This window comes from Eucyclogobius newberryi, unplaced genomic scaffold, assembly GCF_026437365.1.
Source record: "Eucyclogobius newberryi isolate DKJ021-1_F unplaced genomic scaffold, fEucNew1.0.hap1 SCAF_5, whole genome shotgun sequence".
NCBI lineage: Eukaryota > Metazoa > Chordata > Actinopteri > Gobiiformes > Gobiidae > Eucyclogobius > Eucyclogobius newberryi.
The window spans coordinates 8,117,897-8,133,467 of record NW_027316167.1 but is presented as its reverse complement, the minus strand read 5'-3'; the positions used below and the strand labels follow the sequence as shown (position 1 = coordinate 8,133,467).

At 43.0% G+C, this 15,571-nt stretch overlaps 1 protein-coding gene across 1 annotated transcript in view; it reads right to left on the bottom strand.

Moving 5' to 3' along the window:
• Positions 1-15,571, bottom strand: part of znf536 (zinc finger protein 536) — a 219,708-nt gene that overhangs the window by 69,185 nt on the left and 134,952 nt on the right. The window contains exon 4 of the mRNA XM_072464924.1: positions 11,613-11,813. Coding sequence (XP_072321025.1) covers positions 11,613-11,813 — 201 coding nt within the window. The remainder of the gene's footprint in view (positions 1-11,612; positions 11,814-15,571) is intronic.

The following is a 15,571-nucleotide window of genomic DNA, read 5'->3' as shown; positions in this document are numbered from 1 at the left end:
CTTTTTCCTTCTTTCCTTCCATCATACTCAACATACTGGGAATAAACAATATATATCTTACATATCTTACGTATACTTTTACATCATAGCAACATTGAAATATATCAAAAAAGTTGGGCTGCAAGAGCATAAGAACTATTATAGCCTCTAAAACCATTTTTTTTTCAAAATGTGTGACTTTTGTATGAGGAAATTATTATTATTATTATTATTTTCATTTTATGCAAATTGTATACTGCTATTGGTTTTTATGTTGTTTGTTTTTTCTTTGAATCAGATGCATCTTGTTCTGAAATCAATTTGACTTTGAAAAGTTTGCCAAAAAAGCCACAAATAACGACACAAAAAAGCATTTAGAACTATATTTAGAAGAATAAAATCCAGGCGTGCACTACGTGTACTACGGCTTACACCTCTTGTGTCCTCCGAAGGTGAAGGATAGGAGAAAATGCATCACCGCGGCTTCGGTATGGCGTCGACGTGAAAAACTAGCGGCCATAAACATGGGAGTGACACTTCGGCGCAAATAAATCATTTTTCTCTGGATTGCTGCTCGGCGTCGCCTCCGTCCACGGGCTGTTTTCACCGACGTTACAAGAACCGGCTTTGTACGAACTGCAGCCATAGAAACAAGTGCAGATAAATTCCCCTAACCTGTGCAGAGGGGCAATTAAAATAGCTTAATAGATATGACATACTCCAAGATGAATTTCCTCTCGCCCAGAAAGAAAGAAAAAAGATATATAATAGTAACAGGGGGATTTTGCAGAGGTTGGATAAGGCAAAGAGGCTGCGTTACATCTGTTTTAAAGAATATCTATATCAACCGAGCTAATGGAATTTGCGGATAAAGTATAGACTATAAGGAGCTTAAGGAAAGGGTCAGTGGTGATAAGGTCGTCAGTGTCAGGAGAGAAAAGACGTGGAGAGGAACATTAAAGGGACGATTGCGTGGTTCAATAGGATCCGAGGATGTATGGAATTGAAAGGATATAACAATTCATTTGACACCATGTTACGCTAAGTTAATGCAAATTGGAAAGCCTACGATATGAAAGGTTTGTACCGCGGAGCTCCTTCGGTTGTACAATGCGGACTCGCGGTGGCTTTGTGTGAAACCGAGTGGAAATTAACACGCGGAAATGTTTTAATGCAGGAGGAATAAGGAGGAATAACCGCCTTAACGACGATTCGCCCGTGTTGAAAGTGATGCTAATTAAAAGTTGGTGTAACTCCAGGTTCTTTCTGGGTTTGCAGACTTTGATAACCTAAGAAGAATACCATTTAAATCTATAATAACTAGATTACAACTACAAATCTACATGCTGGGGTGATGCAGTGTCCATTTTCACCACTAGAAGATTATTTGGGGGAAATTAGTAAAAGAATTTCCATCAACAATGTTATATTAATTGCTAACTCCAACATTAAATTAAAGCATGTTCAGATTTTTTTCAATTTTTCTATTACTTATTTATCAGCCAACGTAGCATAATAAGTTACCAAGTTTACCAAGCCCCATAATTACCGTATTTTCCGGAGTATAAGTGGCACCAGCCAAAAAATGCATAATAGAGAAGAAAAAAGCATATATAAGTCGCACTGGAATATGAAATGCGGTTGCAAGTTTGAAAATAACAATATTATCACATATAAGTCGCTCCGGAGTATAAGTATATTAGTATAAATATAAGTATAAGTCGTACCCCGGCCAAAACTATGAAAAAAGGTAGTATTTGCTGCAGTAGACATGTATACATTTGAATAATATACGTCTGGATAATACCTCCAGACTGTATCATTTCTATGCATTTCTGTTCAGACGACTGAAAAAGGGAAGCAGTTTGTATCCAGCTGTCGTCGTGGCAATGAACACCGAGATCAGAACAATCAGAGCAACTTCACAAACTTTGATATGCGTGTGGGGCTTTAAAAACAACGAGTAACTTGACATACAATGAGTAAAATAACTGCATAACACAGACTACGATGTTAAAAATGTCTCTGGTTGAAAGCTGCACTTGTACTTGTGCTGTTCTGCCTCCTCCTCCCTCCTCCCTCCTCCTCTTTATGAAGTGTTTCTTTAAAGTCTAATACATCACGGGCAGTGCCTGGGCGAGGGCGCTAAGGATGCACTAGACGGATGTTGGGGAGGATCACAGGTCTGGCTTGATTCATCCTGATTACAAGGTTAGGGTAAGGTTAAGTGACACGGGCCATCCCTCCCCTCTCCTCTTTGTCTCCGACTCCAGCCGTTTAAAGGTGAACATGGAGCCTTATTGCTTATGCCGCCCGCCCGAAGTTATTTGCGCCTATTGTCAAGAGCGCGGACCTTTTTATTTTTTACACACAGCTGCTTACTGCTAAATAGTGCCTTGTCCAGAAGGGGACAATCTGGGCCCCTAATTGCTGTCACTGAAGCCTAGATTCATTATGTGACTTTCCCATTAAAATGTGAGCATTAATTTGTATAATGAAATATCACCCTCTGCAGTGTGTTCATTAGCCCACACTGTAGCGCCATGCACAATGTTAGCTACCTCCAAAACTGTGCTTAATTTTGCTAATGGATATTTTCCCACTCGCTCTTCAAGGGGGAAATTAATACGCTAACGTTAGCTCTTAAACTTTTGGAGGAATTTAAATACACTTCATTGCTTTCAAGCCGCCGCCGCTAGCCGTACATTCATCTTAAAGCTAGAGCAAACGCGCGGTGCCAGCTAGCCCGACCCGGCTCGGTAAGCAACTCCATTGTGCCGATCACGTTGCATTAGCGTGAAAGGGTGGGTGTGTGTGGGCGGTGGGGGCTAGCCTGGCTGTCAGATGCTAGTTTCGCCCGTTGCATTGTCGCCAAGGCGCGCACGCGGGATCTTTAGCCGCTGTAAAAGTCATCGCGCGGATGTAATCAGGATGTCACAGAGGAGCTTGCCATGATTAGGTTATAGGATGATTTAAAGGCCACATGTTGGAGATGCATCAAGCTGTTTTTTCCCCCCCGTGCGAGGAGGGCCACTAAAGCTGTGCTTAGATAGGCTGCCATCCAGGGTGCGCTTCAGTCCAAAGAAAGCAGCTTACTCCCGACTCGCAGAGATGTCGGTTAACCCTTATGTGCTATTGTTTGTGTTTACCGTCGCTCGTGCCAATGTGCTTTTCTGTGTCAATGAGATGGGTTTTCAAAGTTAAACCTGAGATGAAAAGTGTAGGAAGAATCGAAAGAATCAACGGAATTAAGTTGAGTACACGAGTTCTTTAAGCGACGTCGTAGAATTAGCGGCAAACGTTGTGAGTATGATCTTGCTGTACTTGTATTTCCTTTCCAAAGTCAGTTGTTTTCCAGCTAATCCTTCATCTAGACCAAGATCCTGACCGTGATTAGTAAAAGGGTTATTTTAGCTTAACCGGTTGACGGATAGATACGCGCTGCACAATACGTCATTTTTGTCAAACGCTCTCGAATACGCGTCGGGCTCAAGTATCGCGGATTTGCTCACTACTTCATCACGTTTAGTCTCGTTCTTCATTCGAACACCAGATGCTTCTCGAACATGCGGAGACAGTGATGGGGAATTGTCCATTTGGTTGACATTATCGTGGATTTATTTGACATTTTGTGTTACCAGCGAGGCATAAATATTTGGAGAAGTACGGCAGGATGGAAAGTTGCGCGTACAATCACACTTCCGATTAGTCGTAGCGTCACCTGACCGCACGAGATAAAGAATATACATTATGAGCATTCAAATGTATTGTCCGTAACATTTTCAAGAGTCTCAAAGGTCTTTCCTGGACTCCATAACCTTCCGTGGATTTCGTGCGGCTTTCTCTGCAATTAAACGCATCTCGTCTCTACGGCGACACGGAAGCGACGCGATTAGTGACCGGTCAAATCTGCGGAGAGGTGACCCCCAGCTGTTTCCCACTGTAAGTCTTTCTCTTTTCTGACAATGCCAATGGAAAACCCACCACCAGAAACGTTACATAGATGAACAAATGTAATTAAAATAATGCAGAAACAAAGCAAACTGGGACTTTTGAGCGATGCTGATGTAACTGTAACTGCCGAGCGCAAAAAATACGCGCCCTGGCGTTGGGTAGCTTTGATAGACATAAGCCCCAATGCCCCACGTCTAAATCGAATCTCCGAGTTGAGCTGATTTAATTTAAGGCTGTTAAGTATAGCGCCGGGCCTTACAGCGGGATTTAGACGTGAAATGCGGCGCGGTTCCGCGGAGAGCACGTGAAACATATATTGTGGATGAAATCAGATTGTCCGTGTGTGTTTTGCCAAATGGATTAATGTCAGGGCTGCAAACAGGGGCCCGGGCTTCCTCAATAAAATACAGTTCTCACGGGGATCTGCGCCGCACCACTCGATGCGCACATAACTTAGAGCGCTCGCTAACCATCGAACGCACCGCGGCCACGTACGCCGGGGCAATTCCAAGTCTTTTACTGTAAATAACGTGTTGCGCTTGTCTCACGGTGTTGAAGTTGCACGTTCTCCTCGTGTTTTGGGTGCTTTTGTTGCTAATAATCCTCCTGCGACAAAGCTACACCTGAACATCTACCTCAAGAGCTAGAATAGATTGTATAGATGTGTTTTGTTGTATAATTGTTCACTGCTGTAAGGGCCATTTTCCCGCCGTTTTACTGTAGATTATGGCTCGTGTCAAGGGTGTCTAAAGTATGGCCCGGAAGCCAAATTTGTCCCTCAGACTAATTCTTGTTGGCCCTCAAGCTTCTTGGTGAATTGCTACAGATAAAAATGACCATGTTATACTGTTATAACGTTGTTCTGCAGATCATAAACATATCTGGAGTTGTATTTAGCTTAATTTGTGCTTATTTGATGAATTGAATCCTGTTTACAAGGTCCTCTTCCCTCTGAGACTCAGAAAACACATGGTTCATCGTAGGTACAGCTCTGAAATCTTCGGTTTTTAAGTCCATAAATCATCGATTCATCATTTCTCCTGCAGCTGTTGCTCATGTATTTGTGTGAGAATTTGCATGCTGAGTGTTTTTTAGTTAGATGCTCTTCCGTGGAACTCAGAGTGGCTCTAAACCACAAAAGTTTATCTACTATAATGTCACAAATAACATAGCTTAAGTATTACTCAATTTCCTTTTTAAACAGCTGTTGCATGAACGTAGCCAAAAACAGGAGTGGACCCTTTATTCTAATTCATGTCTTAACTTTTTTTTTTAACACTAAACACAATCTTCAGCCTGATAAAGTAAAAAAATAATAAAATAATAATAATACTCTCTCAACAAATGGTACAAATGGTCTTGTACTTGTCACAAAAGGGCCCGTTCAGCTCCGATTCTCTGGCCCCGCTCTGACCTGGATGTTCTGTTTAATGCAGAGATCCTCATTATTCCAGGACACACCGGCTCTACACGTCTTTCTGTGTAATTCAGATGTGAGGTACAGTGAGTGCCTATTATTACAGCGGAGCAGAGGGGCCGGTAGCGCGGGTGGTCCCCATTCTGCCTTTTAAGTGCACAGAGGAGGAGAGTTACACTGAATAGGGCAGAATAAAGAGCAAATCTAGCATTGATTTTTCTCAGCTGTGAGGGATTTCCATTTTGAATTGGAGCTGCAGCATGTCCGCACTCAAGGATTACTCGTGAGAAGTGACAAAAAGGTCAGGAGAGAGCTTTTCAAGAACAGTTTGAAGGAATTTAGCGAGCGTTTCTGACAGCGAATAGGTTGTATTTGGAGGTAAAACATGAATTTAGTTTGTTTGATACAAAAATAGATCAAATGTAAAACTGTTATCAAAACAAGATGTGTATTTTTTCAGAAATACTACGACCATATGTAAAAAAATAAGAACGTATAAGCATTCATGTGCAATACTCATACGCATAATGTCATATGTGCAATACTGTTATACTCATACGCAATATTGTCATATTCATGTGCAATACTCATACGAAATAATGTCATATTCATGTGCAATAATGTCATACTCGTACGCAATAATGTCATATTCATGTGCAATACTGTCATACTCATACGCAATAATGTCATATTCATGTGCAATACGTATACGCAATAATGTCATATTCATGTGCAATAATGTCATAGTCGTACGCAATAATGTCATATTCATGTGCAATACTGTTATACTCATACCCAATAATGTCATAGTCATGTGCAATACGTATACGCAATAATGTCATATTCATGTGCAATACTGTCATACTCATACGCAATAATGTCATATTCATGTGCAATAATGTAATAGTCGTACGCAATAATGTCATTTTCATGTGCAATACTGTCATACTCATACGCAATAATGTCATATTCATGTGCAATAATGTAATAGTCGTACGCAATAATGTCATTTTCATGTGCAATACTGTTATACTCATACCCAATAATGTCATATTCATGTGCAATACGTATACGCAATAATGTCATATTCATGTGCAATACTGTCATAGTCGTACGCAATAATGTCATATTCATGTGCAATACGTATACGCAATAATGTCATATTCATGTGCAATACAGTCATACTCATAAGCAATAATGTCATATTCATGCGCAATACTGTCATACGCAATAATGTCATATTCATGTGCAATAAAACAGCTGTAAATAAGAGTGTTTCCTTTTTTCCCCTCTATTCCTTATTAAAAATATGGGAGGTTCTGTCTATAGGAGTTTTGTTTGTAAGAGTTTTTCTATTAAAAGTGTGTTTTTTAGAACTTTCTATAAGTTATCTGCGTTGCAACACTGAAATTTCCCCATTCTGTGTACAAATAAAGGCTTATCTGATCTTATTATACTGTATACAATATGATGATAATATGAATACTGTATGTGGAGGCGCTTATAGCATTAAAATACATCTATTCTATTTCATATACACAGGACTAGCTCATTATGATGTAAAAATCTGTCAACGTTTAAATGTTTAGCGTCGTAACAACACTATTTTGCAGTGAGAAAACTTTGCCTTTGGATGCTAATAAACGGGTGTCTCAAAGGCAACCAAAAGTGTGATATTAAAATTGGTGCATAAAGCCCGTTTTATGTGTTTGAGTTTCCATAAAGATGGCTTAATTTCAGTTAGTGTTTACTAGCTTCCTGTCGGCAAACATTTGGTAACAGCATCTTCTAAGCATGTGATTACCATGCACGGGATTGTGGGGGAATTCATCATCTGATCAAATACATATAAATAAACTGTCATTAATCATTAAGCAGCAAATGGAAATGGAGTTTTCATCTTGTCATCAGCAGATTGCATTTATATTAGTGTGAGAATATCACTGGGTAAAGGCTGTTTGGGTTGGCACAAGTCGTTTTCACATCAACAACAATTTGGATTATTTCAGTCGCTGTTTGAGAATTTGTAGATGTATTTTTTTTTAATACATTTTGGAGGAGTTTACGTTGTTTTAACTCTTGCTTGTCTTCATGGATATAGTATTATTATTTTGCATGGAATGTTCCACAGCATGGCATTATCTACACAGAGACAAGCAAGGAACACTTTTAGGCCAGTTTACAGGTCAGATCTGTGGAGAGGCCTGGAATGTTCCACAGCATGGCATTATCTACAAAGAGACAAGCAAGGCTGAGGAATACGACAAAGTCTGAGGAATAAATTCTGGCGGTAATGCAACACTTGGATGCCAACCGCCATAAAACAACAACAACAACAAGGAACGCTTTTAGGCCGGTTTACAGGTCAGATCTGTGGAGAGGCCTGGAATGTTGGCTGGAATGTTCCACAGTATGGCATTATCTACAAAGAGACAAGCAAGGAACGCTTTTAGGCCAGTTTACAGTTCAGATCTGTGGAGAAGCGACCGCACTTGTAGGAATAATGCATGTATTTCAAGGTATTTTTTGCAATAGACATATCTTTATTTGATTTTATCTTTTTATTTTTCATTTTTATTAAGAATATGAGAGTTTCTGTCCATAGGAGTTTTGTTTTTAAGAGTTTTTCTATTGAGAATGTTTTTTAAAACTTCCTATTACTTATCTGTTCTTTTCTTCTGTATTTACTTGCGTTGCAACACCGAAATGTCCCCATTGTGTGGACAAATAAAGGCTTATCTTATCTTATCTAGTTGAATACATACAATACTAATAAGCCGTACTGTGGAACATTCCAGTTAAAGCAACAACATATCCATAGAGACCCCCAACCACAAAACGTTGAGGTTTATGATAGAATTATTAAAAAATGAATTGGATATATTTTCAGCTCACGAGGCACATGCTGTTGTCTGACCAACAAATGTATGTGTCACGTCTTTTTCTTGCAAAATACTTAACTTTTCATCAATTTAAAAAGGGAATTTGAAATGTTCATTATCAGTTCACCGATTTTTACACCAGGCATTGTTGGCGGTCCCTTCCGGTGTCCCCCGAGTGCGCTCACGCTTCTCCGCCCCGCTGACAGTCTCCATAACTCAGCATACATCGCCTCCACATGGGACCCCCGCTCTGAGACCCGCTCCTAAACTCGGGGCATCACCTTTCCCTGCGCACTGTCCGGTCCGGGGCCCTCTGCTCCCGGGGCCCTCCGCTCGCAGCCATTGTCCTTGCGTGTTCGTCGTCCTCTGCGCGGTCTTAATCGCGACTTTAACCTGGATAGTCAGTGGGGCGTTCGTAGCTCGCAGAGTGTCGGCACTTTGGCCGCCGTCCACTGTCCACATCATTACTCTCGACCGCCGCCTCAACCTCCGAGCAACAAACAAGGGACGACAAATAGGTGCGTTCGGAGCCATTTCTTTCCTTTCCTTTCTTTGGCGAGAATCAAAAAATCCACGGGGTTCATCGTCGCACGCATATCCCCCCCTAAACGGCGGACAGGCGGGCTTTTGTTTTGGCTCAAAAGTTATTGAGAGTTAGTGAGTGTGAAATTGCCCTCTGAGTGATGTCATTGGAGGACACTGAACCCTTGTTGTGTTAATTAGAGCTCAATGAAATGATGACTCTGGGAAAAAAAAAGAAAAGGAGGCGGACGTAACAATGGCCTTAAGCCTTGATGAGGGAGACTGTTAGGGAGCGCTACTTGCGAATTGGTTTATTTATTCATTTTTATGTGCAATTAAAGAGCGGGGATGGGAGGGGGCGGGCGGCGAGGGGGGGAGGGAGTGTCGGGATCAAAGCGGATTTGGAGATGTAGGTGAGAAGGAGAGTGAGTGTGCCGATGGACTCGGATCACTGACTTCTTATGCTTATTTCCAGGACACTGCGATACTGTGAACGGGAAACTGTGACCATCTGTGCGCCACGTTCAGGGGGAGATCGGAAGGAGCCGGATTCGCGCCGCTCAGTGTGTGTTCAGAGGGATCGCCGGCACTTTCCCATGGTTTTATCGGTCGCCGTTTCGAGGCATGTCGGGAAGAAAACGTTCTAAATGTAAAGGTGCGCGGGGGGTGTTGATATCGGACGATTTTGAAAGATGGGGATACCGTATTTCCCGCACTATGAGGCGCACTTAAAAGGCTTTAATTTTCTCCAAAAACGACATAATATTAAATGTACGCCTTATAATCCAGTGCGATTTATATATGGATTAATTCTGGTTGTGCTTACTGTGTGGTACACTAGTAGTACACATAGTCTGGTGCGCCTATTTTCGGACTATAAGTTGCACCTTTTCTCACTTTTTTGTCCGGGATGCGACTTATACTTACATTTATACTTATATACTTATACTCCAGAACGACTTACATGTGATATTATTTGTTAATTCACACTTGCAACCACATTTCATACTCCAGTGCGACTTATATATGTTTTTTTCTTCTCTATTATGCATTTTTTGGCTGGTGCGACTTATACTCCAGTGCGACTTATTGTCCGGAAAATACAGTAAATGAAAAATGATCGAAAATAGACCACTCATTGACAGTGCGCCTTATAGTGCGGAAAATACGGTAGCTGGCTAGATCCTTAGATACTTTAAATTGAAGTTTAACAGAACTAAAGAAGAGAGAGTTAGTTTAGTTTTGAGCACAATTTACTTACTTCCACACACAAGTTGCCCACAATTTAGTTTTCCACGTGACAACCAAAACGTCTCTTTCCATAACAGTGTACGTGTGCAGATCCGACACATTCTACGATCTGTAAAACTCTCTGCGTGCGCCGCTGTACAATTCTATCTCGGTATCCATCGCTGTCGCTCTCAGTCGTAGATGTATGCAAATGAGCTTCGTCGCTAAAACAAATGCCGAATTCATCAGGTACAAAGCTAATATGCAATCAATTAATCCGCGCGAGATCCATCATATCAGGAGGCGCGCGCACTTCAATATGCGATTAGGCCGGCGCTCATATAGCCATGTATCAGTCAGCCCCAGAAGGGATGTCACTACAAGCGCCAAAGTAAATTTTGCATGAAGTACAATAAATGTTTCATCAGTGGATCACAGGCGGAGGTGAGTAGTTCTCAGTGAGGTTTACTTCTATGTGAGTAACGTTTTTATACAATTATACTTCTCAGAGTGGTTTTCAGACTCCGTCACTCCTTCTTGAGCAAGGTTTTAGTTGCTATTTCCACTATGTGTACGGTACATTGACGGACATTTTTTTATAATCTTGCACGGATGCTCAGGGCGTCCACCTGTCCGTCTGAGGGAGTCTCTGCTTCACTGTGGAACTCCTCCAGGTTTATACTTTTTTCCCAAGGAGGTTTTGGAGTTTTTTCCTGGCTGAGATCGAGGGTCTGAGGACACGGGACGCTGGGACATTTTTCAAAGAACAGGGGAGCTTGGGACATTGTCTAAGGACACGAGATGCTGGGAAATTTGTCTAAGGACACGGGATGCTGGGACATTTCTCTAAGGACACGGGACGCTGGAACATTGTCTAAGGACACGGTATGCTGGGACATTGTCTAAGGACACGGTATGCTGGGACATTTGTCTAAGGACACCGTATGCTGGGACGTATGTCTAAGGACACAATATGCTGGGAATTTTGTCTAAGGACACGGTATGCTGGGACATTTGTCTAAGGACACGGGATGCTGGGACATTTGTCTAAGGACACAGTATGCTGGGACATTTGTCTAAGGACACAGTATGCTGGGACATTTGTGTCTAAGGACACAGTATGCTGGGACATTTGTGTCTAAGGACAGGGGATGCGGAGACATTTGTCTAAGGACACAGTATGCTGGGACATTTGTGTCTAAGGACAGGGGATGCGGAGACATTTGTCTAAGGACACAGTATGCTGGGACATTTGTCTAAGGACACAGGATGCTGGGACATTTGTGTCTAAGGACACGGGATGCTGGGACATTTGTCTAAGGACAGGGGATGCTGGGACATTTGTCTAAGGACACAGGACGCTTGGACATGGTTTAATCTGTCGCCCCTCGAGGCAACTGCTGTTTTGATTTTGGGAGTTACAAAAACAATCATTATGTATTGAATGTTCTGCTCTTACAATTAAATCAACCTCATATCCCAAATCAGATATTACGTCCAGACAGTTCCTCTTACAAGCACTGGAGAAGTAGTTTCCCAATATTCCCGGTCAATCGTACTCATTCATTGGTCGACAGCATTGTCTCGTATCATTTTGTAGTGAGTACGTGTTGCGTGTTCATACTGACCCGTGTGTATCCGTAGATGGACTTTGAGATGATGCGAGGTGCGGAAGGACTTGCCGCAGTAGGGACAATCCTTGGAGGACGATGCCAGTCCCCGCTCGCGATGCTGGGGCACCGCCACCGCCGAGTTAAGGGCGTTGTTGGCAGGAACGACGGCGTTGGGCTGCGCGTTCCCTGCCGCCTTCCCCAAGTCGTCCCCGGCATCTGGAAAAATAAACAAAGACGGAAGGTTGTCGTGAGCGTCGCCTTCGGAAAAAAATTGCCGACGCATGGCCTCTTCCCGCGTTGTCCCCGGCAACGTTCAAATATGCAAACGCCTATCAAAAGAGTTTGCGCTATTTCGCCCTGACAGGAACGCTGACGGTTCAGAAGCTTTTCAAAAATCCCCAAACATTTCGGTCTCGCGTACTCAACCGATACACTCCTCCCATTTCAGCTTTTGATCACCCGTTTTTTTCCCCTTTTTTTTCCAGAATCGCCGTGAAAATTAACAATGTGAAAATCAGACAGGGGGAGAAAAAAAAGAAAAAAGACAGAGTGTAGCTTCGGAAACGGCTGCGTCAGCGTGCCGGGATCTCCTCGCATCTCGTCGGCGCGACCTGATCTTGACAGGTAGTTGTCAAGAGACGTGATAGGGTGATAACGGTTTGACCCCGCCCCCTCCGTGCTGCGGGGAATTTTTGAGAAAAAGAAACAGCAAAAATGATGACGAGGAGTTTAGCGCGACTGTTATCAACATAATTGTCGGAATGTGTAGCGAAAGATGACAAGCTGGGAACGTGTAGGCGGAGGTACGATCGGAGGTGAGGCCGTCGGAGGAGTATTGTTGCGCGCGCGATGGTCTCGTAAGCGTTTTTTTTATTCTTCTGTCAGGTTCAAGGTGGTTTAAGTGTTCTTTATTCATTCGACTAGACGCTGTACGTTTAACTTTCAAAATATGCGCGGTTAATGAAAAGAAAATGCAGTCCGCAGTGGTAATGATTGGTTTGATTGGTGTCAAAACGGTTCAGCGTCATGCCAAGTGCCAGAGAACTGTCACATCAGATTTAACCGAAGTTGAAAGGATAGAAATGATAATGCACACACAACTGCCGAAGGGACGGGACTCGGAAGTGTGCGGCGTTCTGAGCAGACCGTTTTTGGGGTTTCAGGATGATGGAAAAGAGCACATGGGGATTGACAATTTAAAACTAAATATCCAATATTTCAGTGGTGACAAGTACTCAAAATGTTGCCTATAACAGGAAGTGCGGTGAATGTGGTGTGCAACTTCAAACTAATGTCTTATTTAATGCAATGTTTAATGGTAAAACGACATATAATGAGAAGAAATAAGAAGTTTATCTCATTAGGAATAAATAGTCTGAATGTTGGTTCTTGGACACTTAAACCAAACGTACTTTTTAGTTTTTCGTCAAATATGATGGGACAAATCTACACGTTTTAGACTACTATTAGCTATTACTATTATTTAGCTACTATTATTGTATACAACCAAAAAATATAATCAATTTAAAGAGGATCAATCGTGCCCTTGTCTACTATAAAGCTCTAATCTACGACACGTGTGGATCATTGTGTTGTATTTTGGACATTTTAAACCACACTATTGCGCTTTTTCATGAGCACAAAACACATAAAAACACTTAAAACAAACAGAGCAACATATCTGGATAAAATGGCAATAAAACAATCAATAAAACTAAATGATACAAATGTATAAAACACACGCAATGTGGAATAATGTCATGGTACACATAAATAACAGACAGCAGGCCTTTCTTATGCTTTGCTTGGTTTGTCTATTTCCAAATGTTCCATGTAATAATAGTAATAACTTACAGCATATTGTTTAACGTGTTTTGTTTCCCTGTGGTGCACGATTTGATATGTTCCACGTTTGCTGCACTAAGAAACGCGAGAAAGAACTGAAATCAAAATTCACCAACCCTCTTTTGGCAAGGTCGCTGGCACAATAAGCAGCATTTTTAACAGTAGCCTAATCTTGTCTTTCCCGCGGCTAACCCAGCCTCTGCGCCCCGCCTCTGTCCGTCACTCAGATTGGGTTTAGAGAATGGAAAGGCCCAAGTCAGCAAGTCCTTCTCCACACTGACACTAAACACACGACTCCATTCACAGCGCCGCTATCAGCCTGAAGGCTATTTATCACAACTCAAACTGAAAGGCAACCTAAATATAAGTCCGGGACAATGCACAGATACTAAATACCAGCTGCTTCTACTTGGCCTTGGCAACTGCACTTTCATTTTGTGAGCGGCCGAGAATGGGACGAGCTCACGGACGCTTTACGTGTAAAAGCAGATGTTAAATTGTGCATCGCGGTCTGTGAAATTACCTCTTTATACGGTTTCTGTCAGAAGGTGATGGAACACACAAAGAAGAAGCACATTGGAGAAAAGAGTCATAATAACTGTTTGATATCTAATAACAGCACTAATGTTAAACGTCTTATCAGCATCAGAACCCAGCTATTTCCTCTCAAAAGCCATAGGCTTAATACATTTAAAACGCGCTGTGTTTGCTCAAATTCAGTCTAATAAAAGATGTGTTGCCTTCCATAGGACTTATTGCAGCAGTAGGTGCATATTAAACTAAACATATTGTATGTAAAATATCAAAGGTGAAAATTTAATTTCCTGAATAATTTCACTTCTGCTGCTCCCCCTTCATTTCATTTGCATTTTCATTTGAATGCATTTAAAATCCAGCAGACAGCAAATAAATAAATAAAATCAGTAGAATTCCCTGGGTGCTGGGTCCAGGGCGGCACCATACTGTCGCCATAGTGGCCTGCTCATAAACATATTTTCAGCAGTCTACTGTACAGATCCCTTTTTGGCAAAGATTCTGCAAACCGTGTAACAGACACTGGCCCACCTGCCCGGCCCAGATGGGGCTAAAATTTTAAAATCCCAAACACGCTTTCGAGGCAAGACCACAGTGTCTGTCTGTGCTGTCTTTGTGTCACTGCAGCGTGTCACACAGACGTCCTGTGAGGGGTCAACAGGCCTGTTCAGGACCACTCACACTGACCAGAGGCTCGCTGGCACCAACCTTCTTTCAATAATAAATGTTCTCACGCAACGTGTCACTGTCCTGGGCCTCACATGCACCGCAGCAGGTGTAAACCTGTGTGTGTGTGTGTGTGCATGAGCCTGCAGGAGCGTGCACATGCCTGTGTGTGTGTAAGCACGTGTACACGCCTGCAGGAGGAGCGTGCATGTGCCTGTGTGTGTGTGTGCGTGTGTGTGTGTGTGCATGAGCCTGCAGGAGCGTGCACATGCCTGTGTGTGTGTAAGCACGTGTACACGCCTGCAGGAGGAGCGTGCACGTGCCTGTGTGTGTGTGTAAGCACGTGCACACGCCTGCAGGAGGAGCGTGCACGTGCCTGTGTGTGTGCGTGTGTGTGTGTGTGTGTGCATGAGCCTGCAGGAGCGTGCACGTGCCTGTGGGTATGTGCACACGTCTACAGGAGTGTGCACGTGCCTGTGGGTATGTGCACACGTCTACAGGAGCGTGCACATGCCTGTGTGTGTGTAAGCACGTGTACACGCCTGCAGGAGGAGCGTGCACGTGCCTGTGTGTGTGTGTAAGCACGTGCACACGCCTGCAGGAGGAGCGTGCACGTGCCTGTGTGTGTGTGTGTGTGCATGAGCCTGCAGGAGCGTGCACGTGCCTGTGGGTATGTGCACACGTCTACAGGAGCGTGCACGTGCCTGTGGGTATGTGCACACGTCTATAGGAGCGTGCACGTACCTGTGGGTATGTGCACACATCTACAGGAGCGTGCACGTGCCTGTGGGTATGTGTCTATAGGAGCGTGCACGTGCCTGTGGGTATGTGTCTACAGGAGCGTGCACGTGAGCGGCCCGGTCCAGTCTGCACTGCTATCTGCTTGTCTTTAATCAGTTGACTGATCTCCAGCTTTTAATGCGGCTGTT